Here is a 16,230-nt window from a genome sequence, read left to right on the forward strand (position 1 = left end):
TATTTCGGAGCAAAGGTAACATGCCTGTTAGAGGGCCCTGCAGCCAGTGTTCATCTTACACCTTCTCTCAGACCTCCTTCCAGTAATTCAGAGAGATGATGCCTTTGATTCCACGGGAGAGGGAGCAGCAGACTAACATGACAGAGAGCTTCCCCAGTTGATGTATAAATTCAACACATCCCAGTCACATCCCAGCAAGCTTCTTTTTTATTTTAGAAATTGATATGCTGATTCTAAGATTTACATGGAAAAGCAAAGAACCTAGAATGACCAAAATAATCTTGAAAAGGAAGAACAAAGTTGGAGGAATTACACTACTTGATTTTAAGACTTATTCTAAAGCCGCGGTGATCAAGACAGAATGGTATTTGTGTAAGAATAGACACAGTGGAACAGGATAGAGGTTCCAGAAGTAGATCCACATATATATAGTCAGTTGATTTTTGACAAAGCAATCCAATAAGTGAAGTCGTTTCAACAAGTGGTGCTAAAGAAGTGAATATCCATATGAAAAAAAATGAGGCTCAATCCCTGCCTAACATCACATGTGGATTTTAATTTGAGATAGTTGAAGATGCTGAAGGGGACAAGGCACTAGATTAAGAGTCAGGAGGGGGAGGATATAACACAGTGATAGAGCACGTGCTTAGCATGCACGGGGTCCTGGGTTTGATCACCAGTACCTCTGTTAAGAAATACATAAATAAACCTAATTAGTTAGCACCCCCTGAAAAAAAAAGTAAAACAAAAATTTTTTTTTGAAAAGTCAAGAAATTTGACCTTGAACTGACCTTGCCAAAGGTCACTTTATCCCTCTAGATTTTTTATTCTTCACCTATTAAATTAGAGGACTAACACTGGATAATTTTTCCATTTCTTCTAGCTCCCAAACTGATTGGTTTTAAGTCCGATACTATCATGGGACAGATGTTAAGTACTCATTTTCTTAAAGTTTTTGTGTGTACATAATCTGTTTTTTCTGAAGATATCAGCCTCCTGCGTGTTTTCATGCCTTGCCACAAGAGCAGTGTGCGGTGCTAAAGAAACCAGCTAGAGTTCAGGGACAAGCCTTCTCACGACATAGGAAGCATGTTGGCTATGAGGGTGTTCTTCTTGGGACATCTTGCAGCTTATTTTTCAGCTCAGTTCATAACTCAGTAAGCATCCTAGCCAATGCCACCAAAAGGGATGACTTTCTCAGACAGAGGAGGCCAAGGATAGTTAGAGCTGCTCTCCTCTGCTGTCATGGCCAGGTATGTAATTACAGCCTATTAAAGGAAGGTATAGAGATTAGTTCCTATTTTCTGCATCCTTCCCTCGACTCTGACCCTAGGCTGCCCTGGGTATCCTACTGCCACACCTAACCTGACTTACCTTCCAAGCCTCCATTTGAAATGCTTTTAGCCTTTTGAGTATGTTTAGAGCTGAAAGACTTCTTAACCATCTTTTAGGTTAACCCAAATTTGTTATCCCTCTGAAGGAAATGTACATTTTGCAACAGCAGGCCTGGAGACATCATTGGCTTACAGCAGTACCTTGAAACACTTTGGCTGGGATATTTTTCTCCAGGGAGGGGAAAGTTAGCATTCTTTTGTAGCCTTTAAGTCATACAACATAGGCAACTTCCTTCTTTACCTCTGCTTAAAGCTACTTCCTTCAAATACTGATGGTTGAACAATCCAAGGGTCTTCTCCAAACCTCCTTTTCCTGTTCTACCTATCATAGAGGTTATAGCAATATCATATATATAAACACTTTGAACCCCCCCCAAATTACTAGTCTCTCTTCCTTTCTACCTCTGTATCCCATCCCTAGGTGATGTCATTAACCCCCATAGCTTCAGCCTTCAACCATCAACTGTCAGAAGATGATTCCAAAATCTGTATCTCAGTAGTAATTTGTCTCCCAAGCTCCAGACGCTGGATTCTTACCACCTCCTGGACTTCTCTTAGATGTCTCAGGGGCACTGCGTACCTAAGTTTACAAATTGAATTTCCAATGGAAAAACATCACTTGTGCAAGAACCTCTTGGCTAAAGGTCCTCATAAAATACTTCTTAAATGATTAATTTACTGAGTCTTTTCCTCTATGATTCATTAGGTCTGTAGTGTCCTGGAGAGCTTAGAACAAGAATACCGGAGAGATGAGGACTGGTGCGGTGGACGAGATAAACTGGGGCCAGCGGCAGAGATCGACCACGTCATTCCACTCATTAGTAAACATCTGGAGCAAAAGGAGGCCTTTCTTAAGGTCAGAGCACATTGTCATCCAAGGTCTGGGATTTTAGCCTTGTTTTTCATCTACTGTCTCCCTCTCTCCCCTCTCTTCACCTCCACCACCGCCACCACTACCACCATCACCTCCACATCCTCCTCCTTTCTGACTCTGTCTCTTTCTCTCTCTCTCCCTGCTTCATGTGGGCTTCCCATACCCCTGCTTTTTCTAGCTTATCTAAAAGGAGGCATTTGTAGAACAGATATTGGCTGGTTAATTTGAAAGGTTGAAAGGTTACACTTGAAACATTCTTTATTCCTCTCAGCACTTTTTGTATAATTAGGCAATTCAGATGCACCATTTCTGCTGGTGCTGTGTACAAATATCCTGATATCCCATTGATGTTAAATGAGAAAAATACACAATTTTACTCAGTTATGTTTTGACTATAAAAATATTTCTAATTGAAATAAATAAGCCTAGATAGAAAAGTATTAAAATACAACTTTTATAAATGGATGATGCAAAATTTAGGGCAGGAACTGAAGAAATAAATTTAGACATCTTACTTATCAATCTAGCAGTTATCGGTTACCAGTCAATATAACACTGTTTATTCTACTGGGTAGAGAGAGAAATACCTTATCTTGTTTGTTCTGTTTTTAAAGGACCCCTGGCTCCCCAGGGAGGAAGCACAGGCCTGCTCTGAACAGCTTTCAGCTGGTGTGGGACGGCCTCCTAAGCCTCTTTCCTCCTGCTTTGATCTTCTGTCTGACAGAGCCTTCTATGTTAAAATGTATTTAAAGGCTCCATTTACTCTCAGATTCCTTGCTTTCATGTTCTGCGTCCTCTCAGGTTACTGAAAGTACAAAAGAGAATTTTTGTACCCTGACATGTTGCCACTGATTTTCTACAATTCTGTAATTAACTAACTGCCTTTCTTTTATTAGGGATTTTCTCTACTTGACCACCTCTTTAAGTTTTATTTTCATTCTTTTTTTTAAGACAGCCTCCCCCTGCCCTTCTGCCATCTCTCTGGTATCTGCACCTGCATTTGATCAGAACCCTTAGTAATCAGCTCTTACTCATAAGATTAAATAGAAATTCTTCCATACAGGGCTTAAGATGATTTTAAAAGGCTTCCCTATTATAAAACAAAGTTTAAAATCAAAACAATTTAAGTAGAGCATATCAAAGATTTTCAATAGAGGTATAAAGGTGTTTCTTCTTAAAATTAAATATTTTTTGAAAGAAGGGGAAAAGAAAATGTTCTGGTCTGGTGTTTTCTGTATGTACCTTAAACCATAGCTGAGAAACTCCCTACTGTGGGAATGACGTGCCCAGTGGACAGAAGATCATCTCCATTTGTATACATTAGTTCCTCTATTTTGGATTCCTTAGCTTTGGACCACTTTCCAGCTGTTAAATTCTCTTCAGAGTGGATGGACCCACCAGCAGTCTTTTACTAGAGCATCCGGAAGCCATTATTGCTAATGCAACATTGAAAAGAATTTTTTACCATATAATTTGTATTATCAGATGCTAAGTGTAAAAAGGTTTAAAATTTAACAGTTTTCTTTAGAGATAATTCAGTTCTGAAAACTGTGGGTTAAAAATTAATGGACTAGCACGTATTACTTCTCCAATGGAGAAAAATTCTGCTTTTTAAAGAAATTCAGAAAAATGTATGGTCTTGAGGAAAAACTAGAAGTACTTTGTCAGTGGATCTAGGTTCTAGCCCTGACTTGCTTCGTGACTCCTGCCTTTGCTGGGCCTCGGCCTCCTCCCTGGGTCCAAGAACAAGGGACAGACCTACCCTTTTTGCCACCCGCTGCTGTTGTGAGTCTTAAGCGGTGGTCCAAGGGCTCTTACTCCTTTCCATGATAGATATTTCCCAGCAATAGGATGTTTATTAGCGTTTTGATGGACAGATAAGTTTTTAAAATGTGGATACCTTCCATTTAGATTTGGGACATATGGTTAACAGGTTTGTTTACTAAATTTGCTTTAAGTCTAAATTAAGCTAATGTTGAAGTGGCTTCCACCAGTGTTCATACATGAGACATTGTGGTGGCCGAGGGAAACCAGCCTGAGAGTGAACGTTAGTCAGACTGAATCAGCACGCAGTAGTCAAGGGGGCGCTGATCTGATTTTTGTCTGTGATGGAAAGGGGAGAGGCACAGGGCAAAGTTCTTCTTTACTCAGTACGAGAGTGAGTGAGCGTCCTGCATTGGAACTGGTCCGTGAACCAGAAGTGGGCCCCGGGCTCACCCACAGCTCCTGAAGCCTCATCACAGGCACCCCTTCTCCAGGGTCTTAGATCATATGCACCTGCTGGGCTGGGACTTAACGTGTGGCGCTTCACACCCTGTCTCTGTCAGGCCTGCACCCTGGCGCGGCGGAACGCTGAGGTGTTTCTCAAGTACATCCACAGGAACAACGTCAGCATGCCCAGCGCCGCCAGCCACACCAGAGGACCTGAGCAGCAAGTGAAAGGTCAGTCTGAGCCCCGCTGGCCTCGAGCCGCGTCGGCCGCCCAGACCAGCGGCTGTGTACCTGGTCTCCACGCCACCTCAGATTTCCCGGTCCTTCTGCCTGGAGAAGAGAAAGTGTGGTGTGGGATGTATGGGCAGTGGCGAGTCATGGGCAACTTTTTAACATGCATCAAGATTTGGAATGGAAACATGACGATAAAAATTTCCCCAAAGCTTTTCCATTTATCTTAGCATCTAGAGCAGCGCTAACAGAATTAATAGGACAAATATTAATAGAATAAATGGTCTACACAGCTTTACATGCCAGTATCATAGCCACTAGTCACATGTGGCTGTTGAGCATTTGGGATGTGCCTAGTGCAACTAAGGGACTATGACATAATAGCCAAATGTGGCTGACACTGAATAGCACAAGACTGAGGTATCTCACAGCCTGGGAATAAGGCAGGGACTGAGAATCATAAAACCACATTCTAATCCTGGGTTTATTACCTTCTGCCTAAGTTTTTAAAACTTCAGTTTTCTTTTTTAATTATTCTTAAATAATGAATTTATTTTTCACTATAACTTAATAACAGTTGCAAAATAGAGGGAAAGGTTTTCTTATTTAAAAATGAAAGACGATGTCTAGACTCTTGATGCTCAAAATGTGGTCCCCAGACCAGCAGCACTGGCATCACTTGGGAGCTTGCAAGAAACATAATCTCAGGCCCCACTTAAACCTACTGAATCAGAACCTGCATTTTGGCAGGAACTACCCCATCCAACCCCAACCAGGTGATTTTTGTGCACATAAAATTTAATTAAGTGCTGGCCTAGATAATCTCTAATATCTCTCTGAAGTCTATAAAGTCTATAATTGTATGGGGAAAAAGTCAGTAACCTTTAAAATTGCTCATTAGCTGACCACGTTAAGCTTAAATTATTATTGGTGGACTCACATACTCGAGACCTTGCAGAAATTAGCCTTTGAGTGGGTGAAGAATTTAACAAATGTCATCTTGACACAGCAGAGAAATGCAACCCCGGAGACAGAGGCTAGGGAGGGAAGTGACACTGACTTGGAGTGAGGAGTTCGGACAGTCTTGGAGAGCTGCGAGTGGACAATGGGAGGCTCTGATCTTGTTTAGGAAGGGCCTCTCTCCTGCTCAGAGAGCCCAGGAGGTGGGAAGATCAGAGGCCACTGGGAAGAATTAAACTTAGGAATCAAAGTTCCTTGCATAGGAGAGGGAAGCAGAATTCCTTTTCCAGATGTGCTGCCTTATTTATGGCTAAGAGGCTGGTATTATGTCACCTTCCCCTTCCTACATATTTTCAAAGCGTATGTTCTGATGTCCAAATGCAGGTGGCAGCTTGGGTGAGGCCAGCTGCCTGCTGAGAGTGCACGCCCCAGCTCCTCCCTGGTGTGCCAAGAGAGGTGACCACCCAGAGAGAGCAGGGTGTGCTACAGCTTCGTGGGGCCTGGACAGGGTTTACCCACAGGAAGCCTTTCAAGAAGGGGCAAAAGTAAAACCTGAGACTCATTAGGATTTTCACCTGAGCTGGGTTGATTCAGCCACCATAGAGGGACCTCAATAAACAAAGCTTGGACTAGGAGGAAAAAAGACTAGAGGAAACATAGGTTCCCACTGTCTGTGCCCAGTTGAAGCCTCCACCTGAGCAGGGACCTATAATCTCTCCTATATCCCTTTCCTTTTGCCTGTTGCCTGGGCCCAAAACCAATGCCACTTATTTTAAGTTTTTGTTACACGGGCAATTATTGCTATATAACGACCACAAAAATTCAGAGGCCAACAACTGTAAGCATTTGTTGTTCAGGTGACTGTGCATTGGCTGGGGACCAGCAGTCTTGGCTGGGCTTAGCAATGTGGTTCTGCTTGAGGCTACAGGTATGGCTGGCTTGGCTCCTTCACTGCAGGTTGGGTTCTTGTCTGCTCTGTGGAATTAATTCTGGGACCTTGCTTGAAGGGACAGCAGTTACCCAGGAGAACTTCTTATAGTGGTGATGGCAGAAGTACAAAGGGCAAGGTCACAAGCACAAGCACACTTCAAACCCCACCTGGGTCCTATCTATTAACAACCCGTGTGACAGAGCAAGTCACATGATGGGGTCCAAGGTCAGGGGTTAATGAGTACCCTTTGTCCCTTTGGGGAGAAATTAAAAAGTTACATGATAAGGGTGAATAATTGGGACCCATAAAAGCTCTCAGCCTAAGAGAGGAGAGACAGATTCTATCCTTAGAGAGTCAGACTTCCATGGGGCATGAAAGGTACACAAAATCAACAAAAAACTTCTAAGTACAAGCACTGCAGTTTGGGTTGGGTCCTATTCATAGAGCACAGTAACTTGTGCTTTCGAGCTCCGGTGACCTAGGAGACCAAAGTGGCTAAGAACTCGGGCTCTGAAGTCAAGCAGCTCCACCCTTTTCTGTCTGAATGACCCTGGGCAAGGTAACCATCTTCTCTAAGCCTCAGTTTCTTCGTCTGTAAAATGGAGATAACAGTAGTACATGCATCATGAGGTGCTGTGAAAATATGCACCTGCCACATAGTGAGCACTTAATAGACATTATTTTTCATAGCATCATTATTGTGTATTTTATTAGTATATAATGCACTTAACAGGAAGCAGAAGAAGACAAACAATACAAAGTAAATTTGATTGCTTCAAGCTTCGAACATACTGTTAAACCCTTAGGAAATCTGTCCATGCAGCTCCTAGAACAACAGGAGAAGTAGTGGGGATGATGACGCGCATAGCGCCTCCCATGGCCCACCGTGGGGCTACCGGCCGACATGCACATCCTCACACTCACTGTCATTAGAGGTAACATGAGGGACAGATTTTAGCTTGTTTTATGATCAGTTCTAAAACAACATGGAAATTTGGGCCTAGAGACATGACTCCGTGGTGACATGATTCTAACACAGCTTCCCTCTGCCCACAATTCGGAAGTGTTAAGATTGAGGTTCTGATGTTAGAGTGCTGAGCGCACGGCCTCTCGTACAGGGCAGAGAGTGTGGTCTGTGATGTGGGTCATCCATGCAGTCATCCCAGTCCTCAGCCCTCTGCTCCCTCCCTCCCTCTCTGAGAACCCCTCAGGAATGCCTGGGATCCCTGTCAGGTCCTTTCGCTCTCCGAGGCTACAGTTGAATTAGTTATTATTTTGGGAACCTACACTTCCCGAGGTCTCTTACCATCAAGGACTAGCTTTGGTGTGAAGAGAATCAGGGTCACTTTTAAGTCACCCTGGGGACATCCTCTTCCCCCTTTATTGATGGAACCTCATCACCAGGTCCTCTTCCCAGACCTCCTGATCGTCTCTCCCCTGGGAAATTCTCTCTGGACTGAGCGATTGCTCCCTTGCTTCTGGTGCCTGGATTAGTCCTGTGGGGAGGCTTGAAGGTCACAGTTATCTGGCACCTGGGATGTGGGGCTGAAGCGGTTGGTCAGATTTGTTCAGGGCCTTCCTGTGACCAGTGCCCGTCTCTGCCCTGCAGCCATCTTGAGTGAGCTCTTACAGAGGGAGAATCGTGTCCTGCACTTCTGGACCTTGAAGAAGCGGCGGTTAGACCAGTGCCAGCAATACGTGGTGTTTGAGAGAAGCGCTAAGCAGGTATGTTCAGAGCTTTCCCTACTTCGCCTCAGTTCTGGGGGCCATGCAGAGGCCCAGGTGACCAAGACTGGGGCAGTCCAGAAGAGGGTCAGAGCAGAGGCGGAGTAGAGATGGGAGGTGGGGATGAGGAGAGGGAAAAACAGGCTGTCACTGACCAGGCATTCAGCCTTCACCAAGCACTCTCTTCAGAGTTTGGTACCAGGAGTTGGGAGAAGATGCTGGGGGCAGATTGTTACTAACTCATGGGTGATACTGGGCCTGGCCTCGAAGATTCCCCATTAATGAACAAGACACTCTCTTTGCTGGTGGGATGTTCCAGGTCTAACAAGGGAGGGCTCATTCATAACATCAACTTCCAGACTAAGTACTGATGGAATCATGCCAGCATTTCCCAGATCCATCATGTTGTCCCAAATCACAAACCTTCACATCAGACCATTAGCATGTTTTCCTGCTAACAGCTGGCTTTCAGGGGCACTGAGTGGATTGTTTCCTCCCACAGGCGCTAGACTGGATCCAAGAAACAGGTGAATATTACCTCTCAACACATACCTCCACCGGAGAGACCACAGAGGAAACTCAGGAACTGCTGAAAGAATATGGGGAATTCAGGGTGCCTGCCAAGGTAGGAAGCATCCCAGAGCCTTCCCCACATCCACACAGCACTGCCCGGGCTGGTCAGTCTCACATTGTGGAAGGGAGAACAGCCTCTATATGCAGAAGGGCTTGACCACAGAGGCATGGGGGGAAGCACAGGTAGGATCATCTCCTTGGAAACCTCAACATCCAAAGAGCTGCAGCTGCTGGGCAGAGGCTCTGCAGGCAGGAAATCAGCTCCTGCATGCTGTGCTTCCAAACAGTGCTCATCTTCGTGCTTCACACTCTGGAATCTGCTGTGTTCTCTCAGACCAAATATGGCGAGGGAACGCATTTGTGTGAAATGCACATTGCTTGTGGGAAGATCTGCACCCAGCCGTGGATTCTTGGCATTTGAATGGCTTAGGACGTCCACCTTACGGGAAGGGCCAGTGGCCATGGGTGGGTTCACAAGGCAGGTGAGTTTAGTTCTGGAGCTGATGACTTCCATCTGGCCTCAGCCCTGCAGATGAGCCAGGCTGGGGTCTCTGGGGAGCAAAACACGCACTGGTGCACATACCACACACCCTCATGCCCCTGTTCACACTGAGGGGGACAATGCTGTCATGGGAGGAAATCTCCTTTTCATCTGTTCTCACAGCCAGGATTTGATCTGAGGATGCTTGGATTTGAATGAAATCTGATCTGTCTCAGTTCCCTCTTTGTAGCATCCTTGTCCCTCATGCTGGGCTCCCAGCCACAGAGGACCTTTCTTGGCATCACTGCCACGCATGACAGATGCTCTTCCCAGGGGGAGATCTGCTTTTGTGGGAATACCTGTCTTACCCAGAGATCCTCAGACACTACAGCAATAGTCCCTCTAGTTTGCTGCAACAAAATTAGGCCTTTAGCCTCATTCCAGAGCTAGTATTTCAGAAGTGCTTATCCACTTTGTGACTCCTACACTGTGAAGTTCTGGTAGTGGGGAACCTTCCCTGCATGCTCGCGAGCTTTTGGACCTCTTCACGCAATGTGAGAAGCTGTCAGTGCAGATAAGAGACCCATCTCACTACCAGCTAGAGCAAACAGCACTAGGAAGGTGGCAGATGCACAGAACCCTTTCCAAATCCAAGTGAAAATGGTTTTGAATCACCCACTTTGCATCTCTCTTTCCCTCTCCAATTAATGTCAACAATGACCCATGCATAGGCTGAATGGAATCAGGCCCACTGGTGTTCCTACTCACAAAGGATGGATCACAGCAGATACCCAGAGCTTCCTAGGATCAGACTCTGCCCTAACCAAAGAGGAAATGTGGAGAATCATTTAGTCAGTTTAACTTATCCTTCCTTTGCAATTCATCCATCCTCTTCCTGTCTTTCTCTTTTCTACTCACATTCTTACCACCATAATTGGGTTCCATGCTTTTCCCTTTCCTTCCTTCCAATCCTTCCTGCCCTTCACTGGTGTTCATCTTTAAGACACTCCTTTGGGCTATGACCACCTAGCTCAAGAACTTTAATGATTCTCCGGTGCCTTCAGGCTGACACTCAACAACTTCTACAACTGTGCCACCTTCCTGCCCCAGCTGTGTCTTCAGTTATTTGTTTGTGCAAATTTTATGCCCTCTGAGGGATCCAACATTTCCTTTCTTGTCTCTGTACCATTTCTTTTTCTCTGCCTAGAATACCCATCCCTTCCCTCTAGTTTTTACCTTTTAAAAAGATCCCACCTTTCTACCTCAGTGGCTCCTCCTGTGTGATCCTGCATACCTGCCAGGGTACCATCTGGCCTGGCTCTGTGCTGCAGCTGTGGTCGGTATAACCCTCAAGGCACCAGGCATGGACTGTCCTGTTCTCCCAGTGATCTCTGTGCAGTGTTGTCCCACAAGGACAAGAACTATGCTTTATTCACTTACCTAACAGTATCTTTTGCATTGAAGGGAGATTACAGATATTTGGGAACATAGGGGAAATAAGTTGTGGTAGGTTTCAACAACACTTCCTCCCCAAATCTCTTCTTAGTATGATTCTTTTCCTTTGGCTCTCTGTCTGTTCTCTCTCCCTCTTAACTATTTCCGTTAATGGGATGTCTGTCATCCTCCCAGCTATCATTTCCAAGTCTCAAGGCTATTTGTTATGAGAATATCTACAAGATAACAAACCCAGCTGGAGAGTTTCTGATGAAAAGCAATAACCTCGTGCCCCACCCAGTCCCACTTCCTCGAAGCAAATCTTTCTTAGCCAGCCATCTTTGGTTTTAGTCTTATGACCAATAAAGTGAATTTGAAATGAAAACCAAATTGACCTTAAACCATAAGACAGTAAGTATGGTGGACCTTATGAATGAGCAAGGCAATAAAGTATACTGAGTATATTAAAGTATTATACTCTGCTCCAAAGAAGTAGATCAAGTAGAAGAAACACTGAATATAAAAAGGTACTTTCTATATAGCAATGCACAAATGTAAGAATAAAAATGATAATACCTGAGGGTGGAATGGTTGGGTCATGTGCTGACTCTGTATTAACTTTCTGAGGAAATGCCAAACGGTTTCCCAAGGTGTGTACCCCATTTTACATTCCCCCTGCAGTGTATCAGAGTTCTGACTTCTCCACATCCTCTCCAGCGCGGGCTATCAGCTGTCTTTTTATATAGCCATGCTAGAGGGTGTTAAGTCGTATCTCACCGTGGTTTTTATTTACATTTCTCAGTGAGAGATGATGTTGAGAAAACACTTTTTTAAACTGATTATTTTCTCTCTGAAATTGAAAGAAGCTCTGATATAAATGGACTAAATACTTCTTAACAAAAGAGAATTAGGTGGTAATGAAAGTGACTGGAGCCTTAGCTGAACTAAATTATGTCTTGGAATTCAGATAGCCAGCAAAAGGGAACCCTGGGCTTGTCAGAGACACACTTTCTATGAGAAAAGTAGAGTCTAAGCAGTTCAGATAAAAGATGGACGTGTTTCTGTTTCTGTAGCTCCTGTGTGGTGGACATTTTTGAAAAGTTTACTTTTTCATGCTTGTATATTGACAAACTCTCTCCTGTGTGGAATGTATATGAAGATACATCTCAAGAAACTGTTCACTCACACAGGGAGCTCAATAAGTTATACCTAAAAAGAATGTGTCAGTACATACAAGGGTCATATCGGCAATGCAAGGCCAATTGGAAGATTATAATGAGATTATAAGAATAATATCAAAAAGGCTAAATTTTAAAGACTTAATGAGATATCCTGAAGACACCAGAAGGGCTTTTTACAAATTGCATTCAGAGTAAGGTTCTCTGATTAGGGGAAGATGGTGTCATATTTACTGATTGAAGGAAGGAGGAGAAAGAAAAAGAAAAACAGAACTACTGAACTCGTATTTATCACCTCTGTCTTTCCCAGCAGATACCATAGAATTCAAAATGAAAGGGCAAAATACACATTAGGGGACACAAGAAGCCCAAGATAAGTGAGATGTCAGCTCCAAATTTCCAGGCCCAAATGAATTATACCCTCCCTTTGCCCACAAGTTTGTGTCCATACTTCTGAATCTAACACACAAGCACGTCTGACCCCCCTTTATCTGTCTATATAAGTCACTCTTCCTGGTGGCAAGACTTGAGTTTCAAACTGGCTTAGGTTACGAAGGGGAAAAGCTATTGTATGGCTGTATGTGGGAATAAAGAAGACAGAAGGTATGCGGTAGGACCTCTCAGGAGCCCAGAAAAAGCTGAGTGACTCAGCCTCACGGGAAGAACAAGACACGTGGCATGGTCTCACCTCTGGAGTTGAGAACTGGGATGTCGCCCGGGACCAAGGGCAGTTCCAGCAGCCGCGTCACCTGGTCAGCTCATCGGAGGGGATCAGGGATACACGACCACCACCCATGACTTAGCTTCCCTTCTTCCCTAGCTTTGATGTTTCAGGATATAGTTTCCTCTGATAGGGCTGCTCTGGTAGGACTGCTGCCACCAATTGGCTTTTATAAAACTCCATCTCCTGTTCAAGTCTCCTTACCAAGAGCAGAGAATAAATATGTATTTCCAAGTCTTTTCTATAAAGCTGGATTTCTTGATTATAGCTACAAAGGTTTACCTCTGTTTTAAGTAAATAACAAACCTAAGAAAAATTGTTTTCAGAGAGGGAAAAAAGCCCTAAATGTGCTAAGATCGAAGTCCTTGGAACACCAGATATCTTTTATTAACCAATTCCCAATGCTATTATTCTTTGCCTTTTTGTGGTTAGGGAGGTGTTTCTCCTGTCCTCACACCCACCTTCTTTCCTTCACACCAAAGCTCCTTGCCTCCCAGCCCTGGGTACCAGCCCACTGTCCTGAGAGAGGAGAGGCTGAGATGTGTTGAGTGAGTTGCTGGAGAGCTAGAGCCCTGGCCGTGTGTCAGGTCAAGTCCTCTCCGCTTGCCTCCCGTCAGAAAGCACTCACATTCTTTGAGAGGATTAATCTCTCATGAGAGGGGCTGTAGATGAGCCTGGAAAGGTGAGGCATAAAGAAAGAGAGGCTCTTCTGTCTTTTCTACTGTTGCTCCGGTGATTTTTCTGCCTCAGATTCCCTCACTTATGCAGATTGTAGCATGATCCAAACCTTGGACCTACCTTCCCCTCATTCCAAAAGATAAAAGATTACTTCTTGGAATATTATTTAAATATTCTTTCCTTTCTCTTAAATTAAATCTATCAGGCTTTCTTGATAGGTTTTAGAGTTTCAAAACCCAAACTTAAGATGAAAGATGAGCAAGTGTTTGCTTGTTGGGACAACCTCTCCAGTTTAATATCTCACCCAGCGTGCGTCCTGCCTCCCCCCTGAGACCTTTCCTGCCCCTGTCAGCCCACCTTCGTTTTTTTCCGGTTTTAAAATTCTTGCGATGTTAACTATACATACTTCTCATTCCAATATTCAGTTACACAATGCCCTGAGTTATTTAACCACTCTGTGTGAAAATCTTGTCTCTATAGAGGTATAGACTGTCTGCAGAAAATGAAGACCTCTTTTTCTTCTTTTGTTTACCCCCCAAGGCTGTCCCCACATCTCTCTGCACAGTGCTGTAGACAGAGTAGGTGTTAAAGACACTCTTGTTAGAAATTAAACTAACCCAATAAATGTCAGGGCTCCACTCCATTAGCCCTGTAATGGATGCTAACTTCGTTAAGTCTCTCTCTCCCACTCTCCCTCTCCCTCCTCCCCACCTCTCTTTCTCTCTCTCTCATAGTAACTAAAGACAATATCTTGGTGGTGAAAGGAACAGACTTTACCCTTAAATCTGGTAGTTGGGTTTTTTTAGATCCTGGCATGCTAACTCACTGATGTCTAGAAAACCTGCTTCAGACCAGGACAGTGCAGGGAGAGAACGAGGAACTGTGGACCACAGGCAGACAGGCGCTATCACTTACAGGTTGTATGAAGTTGGACAAGCCCTAAGTCTCTAAGCCTCAGCGTTTTTCATCTGTGGTTCAGAGAGACCCCTCACCACCTCCCTCCACCTGCCTCCTAGGGATGCTTTAAGATTCAAATGGGGCTCGGATGTGACATGAACATACTCTGTAAACTGATAAAGTATTATATTAGTGTAAGAGGTTCTTACATCAATAGTCATACTGGCTAATACTTATTGCTTACTGAGTTCTTACTGTAAGCACCGTGTTCCAGACACACTCTACGTTGTCTGCTCTGGTAATGCTCATATCAACCCTACAATGTAGGTACTATTATGATCCCTATTTTTCAGATAAAGGAACTGGGGCACAGAGGGCTTAAGTAGTTTGCTCAGGATGTCCCAGCCAGTTAGTGACAGCACTGGGATATAAACCCAGGCAGTCTGGCTCTGAGGTATCTCTGGCTGCTGTGAGGAAGGAAAGAGGGGTGGGGTGAAGGGCCATGAGAGTAAATGTAATCTAGTAACTTACAACTATCTTTTGGGGCAGCAAACAAAGGAGAAGGTGAAGCTTCTGATTCAGCTGGCCGATAGCTTTGTGGAAAAGGGCCACATTCACGCTACAGAGATCAGGAAATGGGTGACCACGGTGGACAAGCATTACAGAGACTTCTCCTTGCGGATGGGGAAGTACCGGTACTCCCTGGAGAAAGCCCTAGGAGTCAACACAGAGGTAGGTGTGGGGGTTGCCCAGCTGGGACATCCTCCCTTCCCACTTCCCTCAGTACTGCTGCTCATCGCCATGGAGAGAAGCTGGGTTTGCAGAGGAATCTTCCCAGCTGTTGACCCCTAGAGCACTTGCCTTGTGTGGTTTTTCCCGTGGAGGGGCTGGATCTTACTGAGTCATTGGCCTCCGGCTCTCCATGACTGGTGCTATATATGTATATTGCAAAATTGGCTGGCCAGGGATGGGGCTATGGCTACAGAACTGAGTTTTTCTTTATGTAGAGTTAACTGTTGACTTTGAGGATTAAACCCTTTATCTTGGCTTCATCAGAACAGTCTTGCATCCAATTATGTTAATCAGCAAGTGATTAGAGTCCCCAGTATGTATAATGGTGCTCTTTCAAGAATAAGGGATGTAATTTGTGTAAAGTCTATTTGACATTTCAACTGAAAAGAAGTACTATTTGCCAGGAAGCAAGGGAAGACTGACTTTTAATCTCTTCTTTATAATAGGGGTCAGTAACCCATGAATTTAAGAACTAAATATAGGCTGGAAATTTAATCCTAGGATTTCTAATTCTTTAATTTAAATAGGCTCATACTCTGAAGCAGGGCAGACTAGAGAGTAGAGTGGTCAAACCACTACAATTGGGGGAATTAACGTTTCCCCAAGGCTTTAGCCTGTGAGACTTTTTTCCTAGAGGTTTTTATCCTATATAAATACCAAACAGTGTTGAAATAAGTAGGGAAGGGTAATTAGAAAATTCAGTAATTGTTCTATCATTTAGCTTTCTATTTCCAAAAGAAGTTGCTTGTTTTAATAAAAATATTTACTTTTATTTTTTCCCTTGGCAAATGAAAGTTTTCTTGTCTTTATATATCTGTTTCATAGCTGTTTTAACTGTTACTAAGCAATCTTGGACTAATTTAGATGTGTGTGTGTGTGTTTGTGTGTGTGTGTGTGTGTGTGTGTGTTTGTAGATACAATCAAGATCGAAATCCTTTGGGAAATATGACACTAATTATCAAATATGTTTGTATTTTTTTTCTTTGTTGTGGGTATTAGCCCTAAGCATTTGACCTGAGCATTTCATACTTTTCTTATTTGAAAAAAAAATTATCCCCTGAAGAAGAGTGGGTGGCAGTTAGTGGGATTCCCTGTTTTCTCATACTTCTCCATTATATCTTTCTGTTTTTCCCCTCCACCACCTCCCCCA

The 16,230-nt window shown here is 43.9% G+C and overlaps 1 protein-coding gene across 15 annotated transcripts in view; it reads left to right on the forward strand.

The window, feature by feature from the left end:
- KALRN (kalirin RhoGEF kinase) overlaps positions 1 to 16,230 on the forward strand; it is a 616,794-nt gene that overhangs the window by 365,532 nt on the left and 235,032 nt on the right. For all 15 annotated transcript variants that reach the window (XM_074364800.1, XM_074364803.1, XM_074364805.1 and 12 more), the window contains exons 18-22: positions 2,101 to 2,250; positions 4,596 to 4,710; positions 8,211 to 8,326; positions 8,829 to 8,951; positions 14,838 to 15,020. In XM_074364800.1, the coding sequence (XP_074220901.1) occupies positions 2,101 to 2,250; positions 4,596 to 4,710; positions 8,211 to 8,326; positions 8,829 to 8,951; positions 14,838 to 15,020 (687 nt within the window). The remainder of the gene's footprint in view (positions 1 to 2,100; positions 2,251 to 4,595; positions 4,711 to 8,210; positions 8,327 to 8,828; positions 8,952 to 14,837; positions 15,021 to 16,230) is intronic.

This window comes from Camelus bactrianus, chromosome 1 (genome assembly GCF_048773025.1).
Source record: "Camelus bactrianus isolate YW-2024 breed Bactrian camel chromosome 1, ASM4877302v1, whole genome shotgun sequence".
In the NCBI taxonomy this organism is placed as follows: Eukaryota; Metazoa; Chordata; class Mammalia; order Artiodactyla; family Camelidae; genus Camelus; species Camelus bactrianus.